We start from the raw sequence: 22,005 nt of genomic DNA on the forward strand, positions 1-22,005 counted from the left end.
GTCCTTTACTGGGTTGGTTCACAGTCTCTTTTTTTTTTTTTTTTTTTTTTTTTGGACCCGTAATGCCTGCAAGTGAAATGCCTGGTTTAGACCTGGAACTTCCTGCAGCCTCTACTGCCTGTGGTGAGCTCCTCTGGTTCAGTTTCTCCAGGGTGTGGTGCTTCACTTTCCCAGGATCTTAGAAGATAGCTATCTAGATCTCTGGAAACTTTGTTTCAACTTATAAAATCCCTTTGGAAGTACTTTGTTGTGTTTCCTCCACCCCTACAACAGCCTTATTGTTCCGTTTTCTCAGAACTGCTAAAAAGTTTTATCCATGATAGCCTCTTAGTTACTACCTTGATTTTAATAACTGTTCTTAAGAGATAGGAAGATAGGTGGCTTAGCAGTTAAGAGCACTCACTGGTTGGTCTTCCAGAGGACCCAGATTGGATTCCTAGCACCCACATGGCAGTTCACTACTTTCTGTAACTTCAGTTCCAGAGAATCTGACACTGACTTAGACATGTACACAAAGAAAACATTCATACACATAAAATAAATAAAACTGTTGTAAAAACTGTTTCTTAAACCCACAGTACTTTCATGAGGTCTAGGGTGCATTTTTCTGGTATAAATGTATCATGTCTCTGCTGCAGAGAAATGTACTGTTTATAGTGGAACAAAGCTCCCTAGGTAGGATGTTTCCATACTATGATGATTATAAACAAAATTTTAAGTTCAGAACTAACTGCTTTAAAAATGGAGCTTTCTGCTAAACAAAACATATGTAACTTGTTTACATGTTTCAGGAACCTGCTTTCTCATTCCCTCTTGCTTGCTGACAAACCAAGAAAGGGAACAGAAGCAGCTTAAAAAATAGTATTAGAACTGTAATGAGACTGCTGTTCAAACGTAAAATTCATCTCATGAGGCTCAGATTTTGTTTCCTCCGCTGCTAAGCTAGGGAAGAATTGATGAAGAAAATTATCTTAAAGGCATTGGGGTCTGAAGCACCTCCCAGGATCTCTCCCTTCCTCCCTCCCTCCCTCCCATCCTTGGCCCCTCCCCACTCCTATCCTCCTTCCCTTCCCCTCCCTCCCCACTCTCTTTATATCTCCCTGAAATACATTTGCTTGAGTGGCCCAAGTGAGCCCCAAAAGGCTCCTAACTATTTCTTGATTTGTTTCTAGCTACCGGGTGTTCTGTCTTCTGGGGGATGAAGAGTCCACAGAAGGCTCTGTTTGGGAGGCATTTGCCTTTGCATCCTACTACAATCTGGACAATCTTATGGCAATCTTTGATGTGAACCGCATTGGACACAGTAGCTCCATGTCTGTTGAGCACTGCGTTGGCATCTACCAGAAGCGTTGTGAAGCCTTTGGGTAATTGTGCCTCTGTTCCTGTGTCTTTTTTCTGTCCCATCTTCCTTCTTCATTGTAATATAACCTCCTCAATGACAGGTGGAATACTTACGTGGTGGATGGCCGTAATGTGGAGACCCTATGCCGTGTATTCTCACAGGCAGCTCAAGTAAGAGGCAAGCCCACTGCTGTGGTTGCCAAAACCTTCAAGGCCCGAGGCATGCCAAGTAAGTGTTTTCTTCCTGTGAGTATTCAAAACATTTGTCCATGGAGTAGAACAGGCAGAGTCATTGACTAGGCTGACGATTTCTATAGTGAACAACATTAATGCTGATTACATGCTAGAGGCTGCTTCTCTCTTGACTTCACTAGCTAATATGTTTGTTTAGGATAGGAGGAGTAGCCAAAACCCCTTCTACCAAGTAAACAGTGCTTTTTTACACTTGTAAGGGAGTGGCTAGTGGAACAGTTCACAAGGGAGAACAATTCCCTAACAGAGAAGGATTTGTATGCTTCAGAGTCAGAAAGTATGGTATATGTAGGGGTAAGCCCATGAATAAAGTGATATATGCATATTCACTTGTCTAGATCTAGACTTTCTGGAAGAACGTAAGAGAACAGAAGATTGGGAACTGAGGGGTAGAGAAAGAGACTTATTTTTTAAATAAAGTAATTTTATTCTAATTAACTCATTTTTTAAATATTTATTTATATGAGTACACTGTAGCTGTCTTCAGACACACCAGAAGAGGGCATCAGATTCCATTACAGATGGTTGTGAGCCACCATGTGGTTTCTGGGAATTGAACTCAGGACCTCTGGAAGAACAGTCAGTGCTCTTAACCGATGAGCTGTCTCTCCAGCCCTCTAATTAACTCATAAATAAGAACATCAGCTAGTTTAAGGAAGCCACTCAAATACTTGCCCAATCCCAAACTATACAGTTAGTATGGCCATTCTGAAACAGTGGAATTTCAGTTCAGATTTTTCACTTTCATTATTATATTTTTTTATTTACTTAATCCACTGGAAAGTGGGAGGACTATGAATAAGTTGAAATTAGAGAGGAAATAAGACAAGATGTAACTTTGCAAATTTCAAGATTGTCATCTGAAATTTTCTACCTCAAATTTATTTTCTCAAGTTTAAGTAGTTGAAAAATATAATGGGTAATCATTTTTAAAATGATGTAGATATTTTAGAATAAAACTGATCTGTGACTCCTCCTCCAAAATACAGCCTTATTCCAGTTCTACAGATTTGATAAATTACAACTTTAACAATGAGCCCCTTCAAGAACTTGAATGTTTTCCTTTTACCTGTGCCTTACATGCCTCCTTACATACCCAGTTACTTAGAGTGTATCTCATATACATTCCCTCCTCCTTCCCTACTACCTTAGTTGTCACGAAGTCCCTATTGTCTTTATTGAACTTCATGAAGAGTCTGCTTCCTGATCACTCTTGCAAGCACAGTACTGCAACAGCAATCTTTCTATAACATCTGATCTTTCATTCCTCTTCTAAACCTTTTTTTTTATTTTAATCTTGCTTGGGGTAAAAACTCATATGAATAATTGTCACTCTCATGGTCTATCTTTTCAGCCTTGTTTCCTTCATTAAACCCTCCATTCATCAGCAAATGAATAAATGCTTCCCTCAGAAGTCATAGGACATTTCTTAGGCTTTTTCTTACTGCAGTTGTATGCCAGGATCCACCCTATGTTGGGTCCTTATTCCTATGATTCCTATTCAGCTATCGTTTCCCCCAAGGTGACTTTCAGATGATCTGGCTTATTAAGCACCTGGAGTAACTATCCTTTGTTTTATTGCAGATGTTGAGGATGCAGAAAGTTGGCATGGAAGGCCAATGCCAAAAGAAAGAGCAGATGCAATTATCAAATTAATTGAGAGCCAGATACAGTCCAACAAAATTCTTGTACCTTCACCCCCTATTGAGAACTCACCTCAAATTAACATCATGGATATACATATGGCCTCGCCCCCTGCTTATGTAGCTGATGACATGGTAGGCAAAAGATGTAGAATATTGAATAACATATATTTTATAATTGTTTTTTTCTTCCTTAATACACAGGAATCGTCATTTACCAATTAGACAATAATGGAATTTGACTGATGGTTATAAGTTGTAAAGGTAATATGCCTCCTCTTACTAACTCTGACTTTCTTCTTGTTTTGGCTGGGTGAGTTGATTGGTTCAAGGAAGGTTTTTGTTTTTTTGAGGTTTTTTTTTGTTGTTGTTGTTTTGAAATATGGCCTCAACTACAGCCCAGGCTAGACTTGAACTTCTTGAGTTCTGAAGTTACAGGTGTTAACCACCTTATGGATGATTCTGAAGGAGACTATTAGTACATAAAATTTATTTTTCTTTAATTTTTCTTTTACAGTCCAGATTCTATCCCCCTCCTGGTCCACCCACTGACTGTTCCACACTCCATACCTCCTCCCCACCCCACCCCCATCTCCATGAGGATGTCCCCACCCCACCCACCCTACCAGACCTTCCCTCTCCCTGGGGCCTCTAGTCTCTTGAGAATTAGGTGAATCTTCTCTGACTGAGTCCAGACCTGGCAGTCCTCTGCTGTATTTGTGATGGGGGTCTCATATCAGCTGGTATATGTTGCCTGGTTGGTGGCCCAGTGTCTAAGAGATTCTGGGGTAGAGGGAGGTCCAAGTTAGTTGAGACTGCTGATCCTCCTATAGGGTCACCCTCCTCCTCAGCATCTTCCAGCTTTTCCCTAATTCAACCACAGGGGCAGTCAGCAGCTTCTGTCCATTGGTTGGGTACAAATATCTGCACCTGACTCTTTCAGCTGTTTGTTGGATCTTTTGGAGGGCAGTCATGCTAGGCCCATTTTTGTAAACACTCCACAGTATCAGTAATAGTGTCAGGCCTTGGGGCCTCCCCTTGAGCTGGATCCCACTTTGGGCCTGTCACTGGCTTGTCCTTTCCCTCAGGCTCTAATCCATTTCCCATCCCTGCAGTTCTTTTAGATAAGAACAATTATGGGTCAGAGTTTTGACTGTAGGATGGCAACCCCATCCCTCACTTGATGTCCTGTCTGGTAAATCAAATTTATTAAAGATAACAATTTATAATTCTATAAAGTACTAACTTCCTTCTAAGTGTACTCCCAAGAAAATCTAACCACTTGACTCTTTGTTCAAGGTGTCTACTCAAAGAGCATGTGGTTTGGCTCTGGCTAAACTGGGCCATGAAAATGACAGAGTTATTGTGCTGGATAGTGACACCGAGAACTGCAACTTTTCTGACATATTCAAGAAAGAACACCCAGAGAGGTTCATCCAGTGTTATATTGCTGAACAAAACATGGTGAGTGTATCATGCAGATCTCTCAAGTCCTTTCTCATTAACTGTCAGCAGTCTATGAAAGGATTTGTACATTCCAGGGAAATAGTACTAGTCACCTAAAGTCAAAGAGGTTCTTTCTATGTCTTATGGACAGGGTGTATGTAAACTGCCCAACACCCTCTGGGCATCCTGTTCATACAGATAGAAGGCAGAAGGCTGCCAACTCTAGATCTGAAGTGTCCTAAGATCCCTAGTGGCCCTTTCAGTCCCATCTAGCCTATAACTAGACAGTTTTACGGCCACAAAGTGACAGATAGATTAAGTAACTACCAGATCTCTGTGAGTTCAAGGTCAGCCTAGTGTATGAAGTGAGTTCCTGGCCAGCCAATGAAAAATAGGAACACCCTGTCTTAAGCAATTTCTTGTAACTAAAATAATACCAATATGGGGCTGGGGATTTAGCTCAGTGGTAGAGCGCTTGCCTAGGAAGCGCAAGGCCCTGGGTTCGGTCCCCAGCTCCGAAAAAAAGAACCAAAAAAATAATAATAATACCAATACTTAGAAATTGTCAAATAATATAAAAAAAGGGGATACAAATAGTCAAAGAACCCAGGGTAAATCTGCTCTGCTTATCTGTGCCTCTTTCTCTACCAAGAGTGCAACATTCTCTTTCATTTTTTTGTTTGGGGGCAGAGAGGTTGAGACAGGGTTTCTCTGTGTAGCCCTGGCTATCAAAGAACTCATTCTGTACACTGGGATGGCCTTGAACTCAGAGAGTTGCCTGCCTCTGACTCAAGAGTACTGAGATTAAAGGTGTGGGCCACCCCCACCTGGTCCTGCACCTTTCTTAAGAAAAAGGAATTGATGCCAGGAAACCCTTGGAACTCTAAAACCAAGACCTACCCACTTAGAGAATGATAGCTTTCTCTTGTCTTTACATTGCAGAGGCTTAAAAAACCTCTGACAACCACATTGGGGGTTTTGTTGTTGTTGTTGTTGTTGTTGTTGTTGTTGTTGTTGTTTGTTAGACAAGGAACTAGACTAGCAGAGTGCATGTGGATTTTAGATTTTGAAAGAAATAGTTTCCAACTTTTTTTAAAAAATGAGTTGCGTATTGAAAATTCAGAGGATTTTACATAAAATCCAAATTTCTAGATTCTCTTGGAAAGAAGAAACTTCCAGTGGGTTGGCATTCCCTCATGAAAGCCATTGGCTGGAGTCAAGCATCATACCTGTTTAGATGGTCATTCCAGCCAGCTCTTTAGGGTGCTATAGTCTGCTGACCACATAGTTATTTTTTCTCTTTTCTTTTCTTTTATGGGATATTTTCTTATTTACATTTCAAATGTTATCCACTTTCCTAGATTCCCCTCTGGAAACCCCCCATTCATCCCCCAATCCCCTCCCTCCATGAGGGTGCTCCCCTACTTTCCCAACCACTTCTACCCGCCTCCGCACCCTGGCATTCCCCTACACTGGGACAATGAGGCTTCACAGGACCAAAGCCCTCTCCTCCCATTGGTGGCCAACAAGGCCATCCTCTGCTACATATGCAGCTGGAGACATGGGTCCCTCCATGTGCACTCTTCGATGGTTTAGTCCCTGGGAGCTCTGGTGGAGTCCAGTTGGTTGATATTGTTGTTCTTCCTATGGGGTTGCAAACCCATTCAGTTATCTCTGTCCTTTAGCTAACTCCTCCATTGGGAACCCTGTTCTTAGTTCAATGGTTGGCTGTGAGCATCTGCCTCTAAATTTGTCTGGCTCTGCAGAGCCTCTCAGGAGACAGTTATGTCAGGCTCCTGTCAGCATGCACTTCTTGGCATCCCCAATAGTGTCTGATTTGGTAATTGCATATGGGATGGATCCCAATGTATGGCAGTCTCTGGATGGCCTTTCCTTCCACCCCTGCTTCACATTTTGTATTTCTTCCTATGAATATTTTTATTCCTCCGTTTAAAAAGGACTGAAACACCTGCACTTTGGTCATCCTTCTTCTTGAGCTTCATGTGGTCTGTGGATTGTATCTTTTCTGATCCAATCTATTCCAAGTTCTATAGGTTTCTTGTATGATTATGGGCATCTGTTTCTTTAGCTTAGGGAAGTTTTCTTCTATAATTTTGTTGAAGATATTTACTGGCCTTTTAAGTTGGGAGTCTTCACTCTCTTCTATACCTATTGTCCTTTGGTTTGATCTTCTCATTGCGTCCTGGATTTCCTGGATGTTTCGGGCTAGGAGATTTTTTGTGTTTTACATTTTGTTTGACTCTTGTGTTGATATTTTCTATGGTATCTTCTGCCCCTGAGAGTCTCTCTTCTATCTCTTGTATTCTGTAGGTAATACTCGAATCTATGACTCTTGGTCTCTTCCCTCAGTTTTCTATCTCAAGGGTTGTCTCCCTTTGTGATTTCTTTATTGGTTCTATTTCTATTTTCATATCCTGGATAGTTTTGTTTAATTCCTTCTCCTGTTTGGTTGTATTTTCCTGTTATTCTTTAAGGGATTTTTGTGTTTCCTCTTTAAGGGCTTCGACCTGTTTACCTGTGTTCTCTTGTATTTCTTTATTTATGTCCTTCCTAAAGTCCTCTATCATCATCATTAGATGTGATTTTTAAATCAGAATCTTGCTTTTCCTATGTGATAGGGTATCCAAGACTTGCTGAAGTAGGAGAAATGGGTTCTGATAATGCCAAGCAGCCTTGGTTTCTGTTGCTTATGTTCTTGGGCTTGCCTCTCACCATCTGGTTATCTCTAGTGTTACCTGCCCTTGCTGTCTCTGACTGCAGCCTGCCCAACCTGTGATCCTGGTTGTGTCAGAACTCCTCAGAGTCCAGCTGTCTCTGGGATCCTGTGATTCTAGGATCCTGTGATCCTGAGATCCATGTTGGGTCCAATCTCTTGGGAGATAAGCTTCCTCTCTAATCCTGAGATCCTGGGCATTTCAGAGCACCTCTGATCCTGGACGTGTTAGAGCACTGGGAGTCCAGCTTCCTCTGGGTATTGTAGTGTTGTAGTGTTGTAGGAATAGGTGCAGAGCCCAAGTATGCTCAGGGCACTGGTTCAGACCAGAAGGGCCCTATTGTTCTTTTATAGCATTTTTCTAACCTCCCAATACTGTGGAATTTAGGGGGGAAATAGGTGGAATCATATTTTTTCAAAATTGAGCTCCCTGTCAAAAAAGCTTGCTGGTACGATTGCTTCACTGATTACTTCAGTCAACAACCACATGTTTTGTGCCTCCCTTTGGTAGGCCTCCTGCTAGGAACTTATTACATAGCTAAAAATTAATCATAAACGTTTGATCTTCATGTCCCTACCTCACAAGTGCTGGGATTACAGGTGTGAGCCACAGTGCCTGGCTCAACATGATTATTTCAAATTGTTTACTGTTTGATCTGAAGGTTCATACTCCAGAATGCCACCCACTATAAAATCAAGGTGGGTGTAAACATGTTTTTTGACAGTTTGTTAGCTGGAAGGTGGTTGGCAGAGAGACAGTGGGAAAAGAGACCCTGGGTCCTTTCTCAGTATCTTGATTTTGGAACCAGCCACAACCACCATCCCCCTTGGTAAGTTCCAGTTTGCTTCCAGAACAGAAAATCAGGTCCTAGCTTAAAGCCTTCTAGAGTATATAAACCTGGAGTGCCTACCAGAGGAGCTGTAAAGAATAACAGTATAAAGTGGATACCATTAATATGCACACCAGGGGCTGGAGAGATTGCTTGACTAAAAGATCTAATACCAATGCTTGGCAGCCTCCAGCTCCAGGGAATCCTTAGTCTCTTTTTGCCTCTATGTGTTGCAGTAAAAATAAAAAAGTGGCAGAAGTTCCAGGTTCTAGAGTACCCTGACTGTTGCACTCTCTGGATAGTTCTGGCCATTTGAACTAGTGCTAATTTATCTCAGATTAGTATCTCTCCGGGAGGCTCTCTGCTAGCCTCAGAACTCTCTGGTTCCAGCCACCGGGTAAAATCAAGACTCAACAAACTGTAACTCAACAATCAGATGTACATGTTAAATTCTCAATCCATAGTACATCCATACAGTAAACTTACACAACCAATTGATAAAGATATAAACCACCCACCTAGATAAGCTATAATTTGCCCATCTGGACAACACAAAATCCTGTACATATCCATCCCTTAAGAATAGTCATAACAACCTGTAAATGTACAGAAATAAATCTTAATATCTGCCTCCATGTTCTCTGGACTGTCTCCCTCCTCCTCCCTCTAGCCTCCTCTGCCTCTCTAAAACTTTTCTCCCCACATCCTTCATCGGGGCACCCCTCTTGAGGGAGCAGAAAATATACTCAGCAATCCACAACAGAGGGGGGGGGCAAAGGGAGAGGAGAGAATTTTTTTTAAATTGTGCCAATCAGACAGTCTCCCAGACCCAGTGGCCCAAAGAGGAAGGATGAGCACAGAACTTGGAGAACTCACTCTATATGCCCATCAACAAGAGGTGTGCATACTCTAGCAACCTTCATAAGGCAACAGGACTGGTCCTATTACAACATGACAGAAATCTGAAGCATGATGGTCCTTGTGCCAAAGAGCCGATTTGTTCTGAATATGAGTAAGAGGTCAACTGTGATGCCACTCAAGGTCAAGAGACCACTTGGAAAGATTTTAACTTTAGGGTTTTCATAGGAATGGAGGCCTAAATTAATGTAGGCCATGGAAAAAGGAGAAAATGGGGACAATGACTAGATGACTTTTTGATAATTTTTCTCTAAATTAGAACCAATTAGGGGCAGTTTCTGGAAGGAAGGGTAAGGTGGAATGGGAAAGTGGAGATAGAAGGTATTGACACATAATTGAATGGCAACAGATGACTTAAAAGAAAGTGAGAAATTGTTGAAAGGGAGGGAGTCATGGGATTAGAGACACCACCTAGTAAGAAGTTTGGGATGTAGGATGAGCATTGGGCAGACTATTCACAAGGTGTAGGTCAGGGGATGGAAAAGCAGATGACAGACACTACAATTCTCAACTTGGTCTCTAGGAGGTGTGAGGTATTTATACCACCAGAGGTGGGTAAGAAAAAAGATGGGCTAGAGAGATGGCTCAGTGATTAGAGCACTGACTGCTCTTCTAGAGGTCCTGAGTTCAATTCCCAGCAACCACATGGTGGCTCACAACCATCTGTAATGGGATCTGATGCCCTTTTCTGGTGTGTCTGAAGATGGCTACAGTGTACTCATATGAATAAAAATTAATAAAAAAATGAAAAGTCCAAAAGACAGACATGCTAAGACTGCAAAAACGTTGACCATGTACAGAAGAAGTTACATCATGTAGTCTGTGTGCTTTAATGGGCAAAGGGATTAAGCCAAATCCAGGGATGTTCTGCTTCCTGATCTTTGTGTTTTAGGTGAATGTGGCTCTAGGATGTGCCACCCGTGACCGGATCATTGCTTTTGCTTGCACCTTTGCTGCCTTTTTCACCCGAGCATTTGATCAGATTCGAGTGGGAGCCATCTCTCAAATCAACATCAACCTTATTGGTTGTCACTGTGGGGTATCTACTGGTATGTAGTATTCTGAACATTTTCCTGTTGATGGCTTTGTTTAGGCCTTGCATTTTCTTACTGTTCACTAAAGGAATTTATTTTTGAAAAGTTGTACTGTGTTTCAGATACTCTGGGTACCAATCCAGATGAGGCATATTAGTATAATGTATCCACTCAGGCATCAAGAAATACTTGTCTGCGGTCTTTTCTGAAACTTGCTATATATCAAATCTGAATAAAGACAAAAATTGTTTTCTATGCTCTGTGTGGTCACAAGCTAATTGGAATAAGCAACATGGGTAGAGGGAAGGGAGGATTGTGAGCAGCTGAACACATATTTAGGTAGAAGCAGAGCAAGATTGCTGTTCTCCCTTTTTGTATTCTGGGGTAGTAATCTTTGAGGAATATTATGCAGGAAATTATGCTAATGAAAACTTCATTCTAGTATCAGTAACCTGCCAAGGATTGCTGGAAATAGAAAAGTCTGAAAAAGGATTGAAAAAAGGTGGGAACTAGCCAGAGTGTAGAAACTAAAGGTGGCCCTGAGAGAGCGTAGTAGTAGTAGTAGTAGTAGTAGTAGTAGTAGTAGTAGTAGTAGTAGTAAATGTTACTGACTAACAGAAGATATGGAGCTATATAAAAAGCAAAAAAGCAAGTATCGGCAGATCTTCCTGGTTGCTGCCGCCGCAGAGAGCTCGTGGGCAGCACCCCGAGAGCAAACTTGAGCCTCGGGACCACAGGTAAGACCAACTTTTCTGCTGCAAGTGACCTGCCTGGTGAACTCAAGACACAGGCCCACAGGAACAGCTGAAGACCTGTAGAGAGGAAAAACTACACGCCCGAAAGCAGAACACTCTGTCCCCATAACAGGCTGAAAGAAAACAGGAAAACAGGTCTACAGCACTCCTGACACACAGGCTTATAGGACAGTCTAACCACTGTCAGAAATAGCAGAACAAAGTAACACTAGAGATAATCTGATGGTGAGAGACAAGCGCAGGAACCCAAGCAACAGAAACCAAGACTACATGGCACCATCGGAGCCCAATTCTCCCATCAAAACAAACATGGAATATCCAAACACACCAGAAAAGCAAGATCTAGTTTCAAAATCATATTTGATCATGATGCTGGAGGACTTCAAGAAAGACGTGAAGAACTCCCTTAGAGAAACACAGGAAAACATTAATAAACAAGTAGAAGCCTACAGAGAGGAATCGCAAAAATGCCTGAAAGAATTCCAGGAAAACATAAATAAACAAGTAGAAGCCCATAGAGAGGAGACACAAAAATCCCTGAAAGAATTCCAGGAAAACACAATCAAACAGTTGAAGGAATTAAAAATGGAAATAGAAGCAATCAAGAAAGAACACATGGAAACAACCATGGATATAGAAAAACAAGAGAAGAGACAAGGAGCTGTAGATATGAGCTTCACCAACAGAATACAAGAGATGGAAGAGAGAATCTCAGGGGCAGAAGATTCCATAGAAATCATTGACTCAACTGTCAAAGATAATGTAAAGCAGAAAAAGCTACTGGTCCAAAACATACAGGAAATCCAGGACTCAATGAGAAGATCAAACCTAAGGATAATAGGTATAGAAGAGAGTGAAGACTCCCAGCTCAAAGGACCAGTAAATATCTTCAACAAAAGCATAGAAGAAAACTTCCCTAACCTAAAAAAAGAGATACCCATAGGCATACAAGAAGCCTACAGAACTCCAAATAGATTGGACCAGAAAAGAAACACCTCCCGTCACATAATAGTCAAAACACCAAACGCACAAAATAAAGAAAGAATATTAAAAGCAGTAAGGGAAAAAGGTCAAGTAACATATAAAGGCAGACCAATCAGAATCACACCAGACTTTTCGCCAGAAACTATGAAGGCCAGAAGATCCTGGGCTGATGTCATACAGACCCTAAGAGAACACAAATGCCAGCCCAGATTACTGTATCCAGCAAAACTCTCAATTAACATTGATGGAGAAACCAAGATATTCCATGACAAAACCAAATTTACACAATATCTTTCCACAAATCCAGCACTACAAAGGATAATAAATGGTAAAGCCCAACATAAGGAGGCAAGCTATACCCTAGAAGAAGCAAGAAACTAATCATCTTGGCAACAAAACAAAGAGAAGAAAAGCACACAAACATAACCTCACATCCAAATATGAATATAACAGGAAGCAATAATCACTATTACTTAATATCTCTCAACATCAATGGCCTCAATTCCCCAATAAAAAGACATAGATTAACAAACTGGATACGCAATGAGGACCCTGCATTCTGCTGCCTACAGGAAACACACCTCAGAGACAAAGACAGACACTACCTCAGAGTGAAAGGCTGGAAAACAACTTTCCAAGCAAATGGTCAGAAGAAGCAAGCTGGAGTAGCCATTCTAATATCAAATAAAATCAATTTCCAACTAAAAGTCATCAAAAAAGATAAGGAAGGACACTTCATATTCATCAAAGGAAAAATCCACCAAGATGAACTCTCAATCCTAAATATCTATGCCCCAAATAAAAGGGCACCTACATACGTAAAAGAAACCTTACTAAAGCTCAAAGCACACACTGCACCTCACACAATAATAGTGGGAGATTTCAACACACCACTCTCATCAATGGACAGATCATGGAAACAGAAATTAAACAGTGATGTCGACAGACTAAGAGAAGTCATGAGCCAAATGGACTTAACGGATATTTATAGAACATTCTATCCTAAAGCAAAAGGATATACCTTCTTCTCAGCTCCTCATGGTACTTTCTCCAAAATTGACCATATAATTGGTCAAAAAACGGGCCTCAACAGGTACAGAAAGATAGAAATAATCCCATGCGTGCTATCGGACCACCACGGCCTAAAACTGGTCTTCAATAACAATAAGGGAAGAATGCCCACATATATGTGGAAATTGAACAATGCTCTACTCAATGATAACCTGGTCAAGGAAGAAATAAAGAAAGAAATTAAAAACTTTTTAGAATTTAATGAAAATGAAGATACAACATACCCAAACTTATGGGACACAATGAAAGCAGTGCTAAGAGGAAAACTCATAGCGCTGAGTGCCTGCAGAAAGAAACAGGAAAGAGCATATGTCAGCAGCTTGACAGCACACCTAAAAGCTCTAGAACAAAAAGAAGCAAATACACCCAGGAGGAGTAGAAGGCAGGAAATAATCAAACTCAGAGCTGAAATCAACCAAGTAGAAACATAAAGGACCATAGAAAGAATCAACAGAACCAAAAGTTGGTTCTTTGAGAAAATCAACAAGATAGATAAACCCTTAGCCAGACTAACGAGAGGACACAGAGAGTGCGTCCAAATTAACAAAATCAGAAATGAAAAGGGAGACATAACAACAGATTCAGAGGAAATTCAAAAAATCATCAGATCTTACTATAAAAACCTATATTCAACAAAACTTGAAAATCTTCAGGAAATGGACAATTTCCTAGACAGATACCAGGTATCGAAGTTAAATCAGGAACAGATAAACCAGTTAAACAACCCCATAACTCCTAAGGAAATAGAAGCAGTCATTAAAGGTCTCCCAACCAAAAAGAGCCCAGGTACAGACGGGTTTAGTGCAGAATTCTATCAGAACTTCATAGAAGACCTCATACCAATATTATCCAAACTATTCCACAAAATTGAAACAGATGGAGCACTACCGAATTCCTTCTACGAAGCCACAATTACTCTTATACCTAAACCACACAAAGACACAACAAAGAAAGAGAACTTCAGACCAATTTCCCTTATGAATATCGATGCAAAAATACTCAATAAAATTCTGGCAAACCGAATTCAAGAGCACATCAAAACAATCATCCACCATGATCAAGTAGGCTTCATCCCAGGCATGCAGGGATGGTTTAATATATGGAAAACCATCAACGTGATCCATTATATAAACAAACTGAAAGAACAGAACCACATGATCATTTCATTAGATGCTGAGAAAGCATTTGACAAAATTCAACACCCCTTCATGATAAAAGTCCTGGAAAGAATAGGAATTCAAGGCCCATACCTAAACATAGTAAAAGCCATATACAGCAAACCAGTTGCTAACATTAAACTAAATGGAGAGAAACTTGAAGCAATCCCACTAAAATCAGGGACTAGACAAGGCTGCCCACTCTCTCCCTACTTATTCAATATAGTTCTTGAAGTTCTAGCCAGAGCAATCAGACAACAAAAGGAGATCAAGGGGATACAGATCGGAAAAGAAGAGGTCAAAATATCACTATTTGCAGATGACATGATAGTGTATTTAAGTGATCCCAAAAGTTCCACCAGAGAACTACTAAAGCTGATAAACAACTTCAGCAAAGTGGCTGGGTATAAAATTAACTCAAATAAATCAGTTGCCTTCCTCTATACAAAAGAGAAACAAGCCGAGAATGAAATTAGGGAAACGACACCCTTCATAATAGACCCAAATAATATAAAGTACCTCGGTGTGACTTTAACCAAGCAAGTAAAAGATCTGTACAATAAGAACTTCAAGACACTGAGGAAAGAAATTGAAGAAGACCTCAGAAGATGGAAAGATCTCCCATGCTCATGGATTGGCAGGATTAATATAGTAAAAATGGCCATTTTACCAAAAGCAATCTACAGATTCAATGCAATCCCCATCAAAATACCAATCCAATTCTTCAAAGAGTTAGACAGAACAATTTGCAAATTCATCTGGAATAACAAAAAACCCAGGATAGCTAAAGCTATCCTCAACAATAAAAGGACTTCAGGGGGAATCACTATCCCTGAACTCAAGCAGTATTACAGAGCAATAGTGATAAAAACTGCATGGTATTGGTACAGAGACAGACAGATAGACCAATGGAATAGAATTGAAGACCCAGAAATGAACCCACACACCTATGGTCACTTGATTTTTGACAAAGGAGCCAAAACCATCCAATGGAAAAAAGATAACATTTTCAGCAAATGGTGCTGGTTCAACTGGAGGTCAACATGTAGAAGAATGCAGATCGATCCATGCTTATCACCCTGTACAAAGCTTAAGTCCAAGTGGATCAAGGACCTCCACATCAAACCAGACACACTCAAACTAATAGAAGAAAAACTAGGGAAGCATCTGGAACACATGGGCACTGGAAAAAATTTCCTGAACAAAACACCAATGGCTTATGCTCAAAGATCAAGAATCGACAAATGGGATCTCATAAAACTGCAAAGCTTCTGTAAGGCAAAGGACACTGTGGTTAGGACAAAACGGCAACCAACAGATTGGGAAAAGATCTTTACCAATCCTACAACAGATAGAGGCCTTATATCCAAAATATACAAAGAACTCAAGAAGTTAGACCGCAGGGAAACAAATAACCCTATTAAAAAATGGGGTTCAGAGCTAAACAAAGAATTCACAGGTGAGGAATGCCGAATGGCTGAGAAACCACTGAACTGAGAATAGGTCCCCCGTTGAAGGAATCAGAGAAAGAACTGGAAGAGCTTGAAGGTGCTCGAGACCCCAAAAGTACAACAATGTCAAGCAACCAGAGCTTCCAGGGACTAAGCCACTACCTAAAGACTATACATGGACTGACCCTGGACTCTGACCTCATAGGTAGCAATGAATATCCTAGTAAGAGCACCAGTGGAAGGGGAAGCCCTGGGTCCTGCTAAGACTGAACCCCCAGTGAACTAGACTATGGGGGAAGGGCGGCAATGGGGGGAGGGTTGGGAGGGGGACACCCATAAGGAAGGGGAGGGGGAAGGGGGATGTTTGCCCGGAAACCGGGAAAGGCAATAACACTTGAAATGTATATAAGAAATACTCAAGTTAATAAAAAAAAAAAGAAATGTTCAACATCTTTAGTCATAAGGGAAATGCAAATCAAAACAACCCTGAGATTTCACCTCACACCAGTCAGAATGGCTAAGATAAAAAACTCAGGTGACAGCAAATGCTGTCGAGGATGAGGAGAAAGAGGAACACTCCTCCATTGTTGGTGGGGTTGCAGACTGGTACAACCATTCTGGAAATCAGTCTGGAGGTTCCTCAGAAAATTGGACATTGAACTGCCTGAGGATCCAGCTATACCTCTCTTGGGCATATACCCAAAAGATGCCCCAACATATAAAAAAGACACATGCTCCACTATGTTCATCGCAGCCTTCTTTATAATAGCCAGAAGCTGGAAAGAACCCAGATGCCCTTCAACAGAGGAATGGATACAGAAAATGTGGCACATCTACACAATGGAATATTACTCATCTATCAAAAACAATGACTTTATGAAATTCGTAGGCAAATGGTTGGAACTGGAAAATATCATCCTGAGTGAGCTAACCCAATCACAGAAAGACATACATGGTATGCACTCATTGATAAGTGGCTATTAGCCCAAATGCTTGAATTACCCTAGACGCCTAGAACAAACGAAACTCAAGACGGATGATCAAAATGTGAATGCTTCACTCCTTCTTTAAATGAGGAAAAAGAATACCCTTGGCTGGGAAGGGAGAGGCAAAGATTAAAACAGAGACTGAAGGAACACCCATTCAGAGCCTGCCCCACAGGTGGCCCATACATATACAGCCACCCAATTGGACAAGATGGATGAAGCAAAGAAGTGCAGACGGACAGGAGCCGGATGTAGATCGCTCCTGAGAGACACAGCCAGAATACAGCAAATACAGAGGCGAATGCCAGCAGCAAACCACTGAACTGAGAATAGGATCCCCGTTGAAGGAATCAGAGGAAGAACTGGAAGAGCTTGAAGGGGCTCGAGACCCCATATGTACAACAATGTCAAGCAACCAGAGCTTCCAGGGACTAAGCCACTACCTAAATACTATACATGGACTGACCCTGGACTCTGACCTCATAGGTAGCAATGAATATCCTAGTAAGAGCACCAGTGGAAGGGGAAGCCCTGGGTCCTGCTAAGACTGAACCCCCAGTGAACTAGTCTATGGGGGGAGGGCGGCAATGGGGGGAGGGTTGGGAAGGGAACACCCATAAGGAAGGGGAGGGGGGAGGGGGATGTTTGCCCGGAAACCGGGAAAGGGAATAACACTCGAAATGTATATAAGAAATACTCAAGTTAATAAAAAAAAAAAAGAAAAAAAAGCTGAATATATTACAACAAAAAAAAAGAAATACTCAAGTTAATAAAAAAAAAAAAGAAATGTTCAACATCTTTAGTCATAAGGGAAATGCAAATCAAAACAACCCTGAGATTTCACCTCACACCAGTCAGAATGGCTAAGATAAAAAACTCAGGTGACAGCAAATGCTGTCGAGGATGAGGAGAAAGAGGAACACTCCTCCATTGTTGGTGGGGTTGCAGACTGGTACAACCATTCTGGAAATCAGTCTGGAGGTTCCTCAGAAAATTGGACATTGAACTGCCTGAGGATCCAGCTATACCTCTCTTGGGCATATACCCAAAAGATGCCCCAACATATAAAAAAGACACATGCTCCACTATGTTCATCGCAGCCTTCTTTATAATAGCCAGAAGCTGGAAAGAACCCAGATGCCCTTCAACAGAGGAATGGATACAGAAAATGTGGCACATCTACACAATGGAATATTACTCATCTATCAAAAACAATGACTTTATGAAATTCGTAGGCAAATGGTTGGAACTGGAAAATATCATCCTGAGTGAGCTAACCCAATCACAGAAAGACATACATGGTATGCACTCATTGATAAGTGGCTATTAGCCCAAATGCTTGAATTACCCTAGACGCCTAGAACAAATGAAACTCAAGACGGATGATCAAAATGTGAACGCTTCACTCCTTCTTTAAAAGGGGAACAAGAATACCCTTGGCAGGGAAGAGAGAGGCAAAGATTAAAACAGAGACTGAAGGAACACCCATTCAGAGCCTGCCCCACATATGGCCCACACATATACAGCCATCCAATTAGACAAGATGGATGAAGCAAAGAAGTGCAGACCGACAGGAGCCGGATGTAGATCGCTCCTGAGAGACACAGCCAGAATACAGCAAATACAGAGGTGAATGCCAGCAGCAAACCACTGAACTGAGAATAGGATCCCCGTTGAAGGAATCAGAGGAAGAACTGGAAGAGCTTGAAGGGGCTCGAGACCCCATATGTACAACAATGCCAAGCAACCAGAGCTTCCAGGGACTAAGCCACTACCTAAAGACTATACATGGACTGACCCTGGACTCTGACCTCATAGGTAGCAATGAATATCCTAGTAAGAGCACCAGTGGAAGGGGAAGCCCTGGGTCCTGCTAAGACTGAACCCCCAGTGAACTAGACTGTTGCGGGGAGGGCGGCAATGGGGGGAGGGTGGGGAGGGGAAGACCCATAAGGAAGGGGAGGGGGGAGGGGGATGTTTGCCCGGAAACCGGGAAAGGGAATAACACTCGAAATGTATATAAGAAATACTCAAGTTAATAATAATTAAAAAAAGCAAGTATCTAGGAGTTTCTTGGTTGACAGATAGAATCCTGCTCATGAATTATAGAAATTGCATGAGAAAGATAAGTCAGCTGGTGACAAGTTATTTAGATAGTTGTGGCAGCTTATGTTTGTTGCTAGAATGCTACTTTTTTGTACATTCAGGAACCATATAAGTGGCTCCCTGGGAGAATGAAACTGTAGAAAACAGCTCTGACATGAGCTTGGAGTGGAAATAGCTAGGTGAGTGAAACTGAGGCACAGATGGTAGCCCAGGGAGCAAATATAGCTGAGAGACAAGGCATCTGAGACATAGAAGCACTGTATTATGGGTAGGAATAGCAGTATGAGAAAGGGCCTTAGAATCTTCAACCAGAACTGGATTCAGTGAGAATTTCAGCCTACAAAGACAAGTGAATCTATCATATAGAGAGCATTTGGGTTTCTGAGGTTAGACAGTTGTCCTAGGCAACACAGTGTACAGAGGATACTCCTTTTCCAAACCTGAAAGAAATAGGCTGCTTCTCAGTACATTGTGATTTCTGTATACTGATTCCATGTACTCAAGGGCATCCTTAGTTAAGCAGCATCCTAGGATATCCCAAAATTATGTTATTCAATACTTGACAGGCAAAATGAATAAGACACTTCAGTGTGAAAAATTCTAATTTCTTGAGGTTGAAAAGTAGATTAGGCCAGAAAGACAACACTTTGGGAAGCTCTTAAGGAGAGGAGGACACAAGATCAGAGACTAGTATGGCGAGATAGGTCTGACTCGGGAAGAAAGGGCATTGGCTTAACTTGGACACAAGTAGTACAGTGTGGCCAGCCAACTAATTACTGAACTGAAAGATGATTTTCTAACCTAACCCAGAATATTATAATGAGCTTTCAAGGAGAATGGATATGTAAAAACTCAATATAAATTACAGCAAGTGTGGGGTTGGGGATTTAGCTCAGTGGTAGAGCGCTTGCCTAGCAAGCGCAAGGCCCTGGGTTCGGTCCCCAGCTCCGGAAAAAAAAAAAGAAAAAGAAAAAAAATTACAGCAAGTGTTTAACCATGCAATGCTTTACTGCAGTTCAGGTACTCTGGAGCAATAAGAGTAGCTGCTTCTCAAGAATGATGGAAGGAGTTCAGGATGAGTTTCTGGTAGGGTTCTATTCATGTTTTTGTTGGTCTTTGATTTTCTCAGGTGATGACAACCCCTACCATATGGCATTGGAAGACCTGGCAATGTTCCGAGCAATTCCTAATTGCATTGTTTTCTATCCAAGTGATGCTGTCTCCACAGAGCATGCTATTTACTTAGCAGCCAATACTAAGGTATGTTTAAAGGATGCCAGCTCAGTCAGAAAATACTACAAGTTTTGAACTGATGACAATTTTTTGTTTGGTTTTGTTTTTCTAGCATAAAATATAAAATTTTGTGCTAGAAGCTGAGGATATAACTCAGTTGCTAGCAAAATTGTGTAGCATGCATGAGGTCCTGGGTTTGATCCCCTATACCATATAAACTGGTCATGGTGGTACATACCTAAAATCTTAGCATTTAGGAAATGGAGCCTCGAAAGTCAAAGTTTCAAGGTCATATTAAGATATATCAATAGTTTTAAGCCAGCCTGGGATGCATGAGACCCTGTCTCAAATTAAAACAGCTTTTACAACAACAGATGACCATGTACATGAATGCATTGGTATTGTAAAACACTCAAAGTAAAGCCTAGTATAGGGCTAGAGAGATGTCTCAGTGGATAAATAGCTACACAAGTAAAAGGACCAGAATTCAGGTCTCTAGAACTCACATAAAAACTGGGCAGGGCCAACATATAACAAAGACACATGCTCCACTATGTTCATCGCAGCCTTATTTATAATAGCCAGAAGCTGGAAAGAACCCAGATGCCCTTCAACAGAGGAATGGATACAGAAAATGTGGCACATCTACACAATGGAATATTACTCAGCTATCAAAAACAATGACTTTATGAAATTCGTAGGCAAATTGTTGGAACTGGAAAATATCATCCTGAGTGAGGTAACCCAATCACAGATAAACACACATGGTATGCACTCATTGATAAGTGGCTATTAGCCCAAATGCTTGAATTACCCTAGATGCCTAGAACAAATGAAACTCAAGACGGATGATCAAAATGTGAACGCTTCACTCCTTCTTTAAAAGGGGAACAAGAATACCCTTGGCAGGGAAGAGAGAGGCAAAGATTAAAACAGAGACTGAAGGAACACCCATTCAGAGCCTGCCCCACATATGGCCCACACATATACAGCCATCCAATTAGACAAGATGGATGAAGCAAAGAAGTGCAGACCGACAGGAGCCGGATGTAGATCGCTCCTGAGAGACACAGCCAGAATACAGCAAATACAGAGGCGAATGCCAGCAGCAAACCACTGAACTGAGAATAGGATCCCCGTTGAAGGAATCAGAGAAAGAACTGGAAGAGCTTGAAGGGGCTCGAGACCCCTTATGAACAACAATGCCAAGCAACCAGAGCTTCCAGGGACTAAGCCACTACCTAAAGACTATACATGGACTGACCCTGGACTCTGACCTCATAGGTAGCAATGAATATCCTAGTAAGAGCACCAGTGGAAGGGGAAGCCCTGGGTCCTGCTAAGACTGAACCCCCAGTGAACTAGATTGTTGGGGGGAGGGCGGCAATGGGGGAGGATGGGGAGGGGAACACCGATAAGAAAGGGGAGGGGGAGGGGGATGTTGGCCCGGAAACCGGGAAAGGGAATAACACTCGAAATGTATATAAGAAATACTCAAGTTAATAAAAAAAAAAAAAAACTGGGCAGGGATCCAGGTGTGATGGTACACATGTTTAATCCTAGCACTTGAGCTTGAAAATGTGTGCATTCAAGTTGACAATAAAAGTATATTTATACCTTCTGATTAGAAATGGCTGGGTCACTTCATATTCACATGTTTAAAGTCTATTGATGGATGAATCATTACTAACTATATTGTGGCGAAATTAATTTTAATGTGTTTTGAGCTTTCATGTCAACGCAAGTCAGTGCCTCTGCCCTGACTTTTTGTTCCATGAGAACAGGAAATGTCAGTGCATATTTTGGAAATCTTCCCAAACCAAAAAATGGAACAACATAGAAAATATCAGTGAGGACATTACTAGGGTCCTGCTTGAGAGTTCCTGTGTCCGTAGCAAAGTCAAATGTTGCATTGGCTGGTTTTGTGTGTCAACTTACACAAGCTAGTCATCAGAGAGGAAAGAGCCTCAGTTAAGGAAATGCCTCTGTATGATAGAGCTGGAAAGTATTTTCTCAATTACTGATGAGTGGAAAAGGGCCCAGGACAGAAACCCTGTCTTGAAA

General features: G+C 41.4%; 1 protein-coding gene across 1 annotated transcript in view; it reads left to right on the plus strand.

Moving 5' to 3' along the window:
- Tktl1 (transketolase-like 1) overlaps window positions 1-22,005 on the plus strand; it is a 32,939-nt gene that overhangs the window by 6,435 nt on the left and 4,499 nt on the right. Inside the window, exons 4-9 of the mRNA NM_001109534.1 lie at window positions 1,173-1,364; window positions 1,443-1,570; window positions 3,178-3,371; window positions 4,536-4,700; window positions 10,057-10,213; window positions 19,838-19,968. Coding sequence (NP_001103004.1) covers window positions 1,173-1,364; window positions 1,443-1,570; window positions 3,178-3,371; window positions 4,536-4,700; window positions 10,057-10,213; window positions 19,838-19,968 — 967 coding nt within the window. The remainder of the gene's footprint in view (window positions 1-1,172; window positions 1,365-1,442; window positions 1,571-3,177; window positions 3,372-4,535; window positions 4,701-10,056; window positions 10,214-19,837; window positions 19,969-22,005) is intronic.

The sequence above is a fragment of the Rattus norvegicus genome, chromosome X (genome assembly GCF_021556685.1).
Source record: "Rattus norvegicus strain SHRSP/BbbUtx chromosome X, alternate assembly SHRSP_T2T, whole genome shotgun sequence".
NCBI classification, from domain to species: domain Eukaryota; kingdom Metazoa; phylum Chordata; class Mammalia; order Rodentia; family Muridae; genus Rattus; species Rattus norvegicus.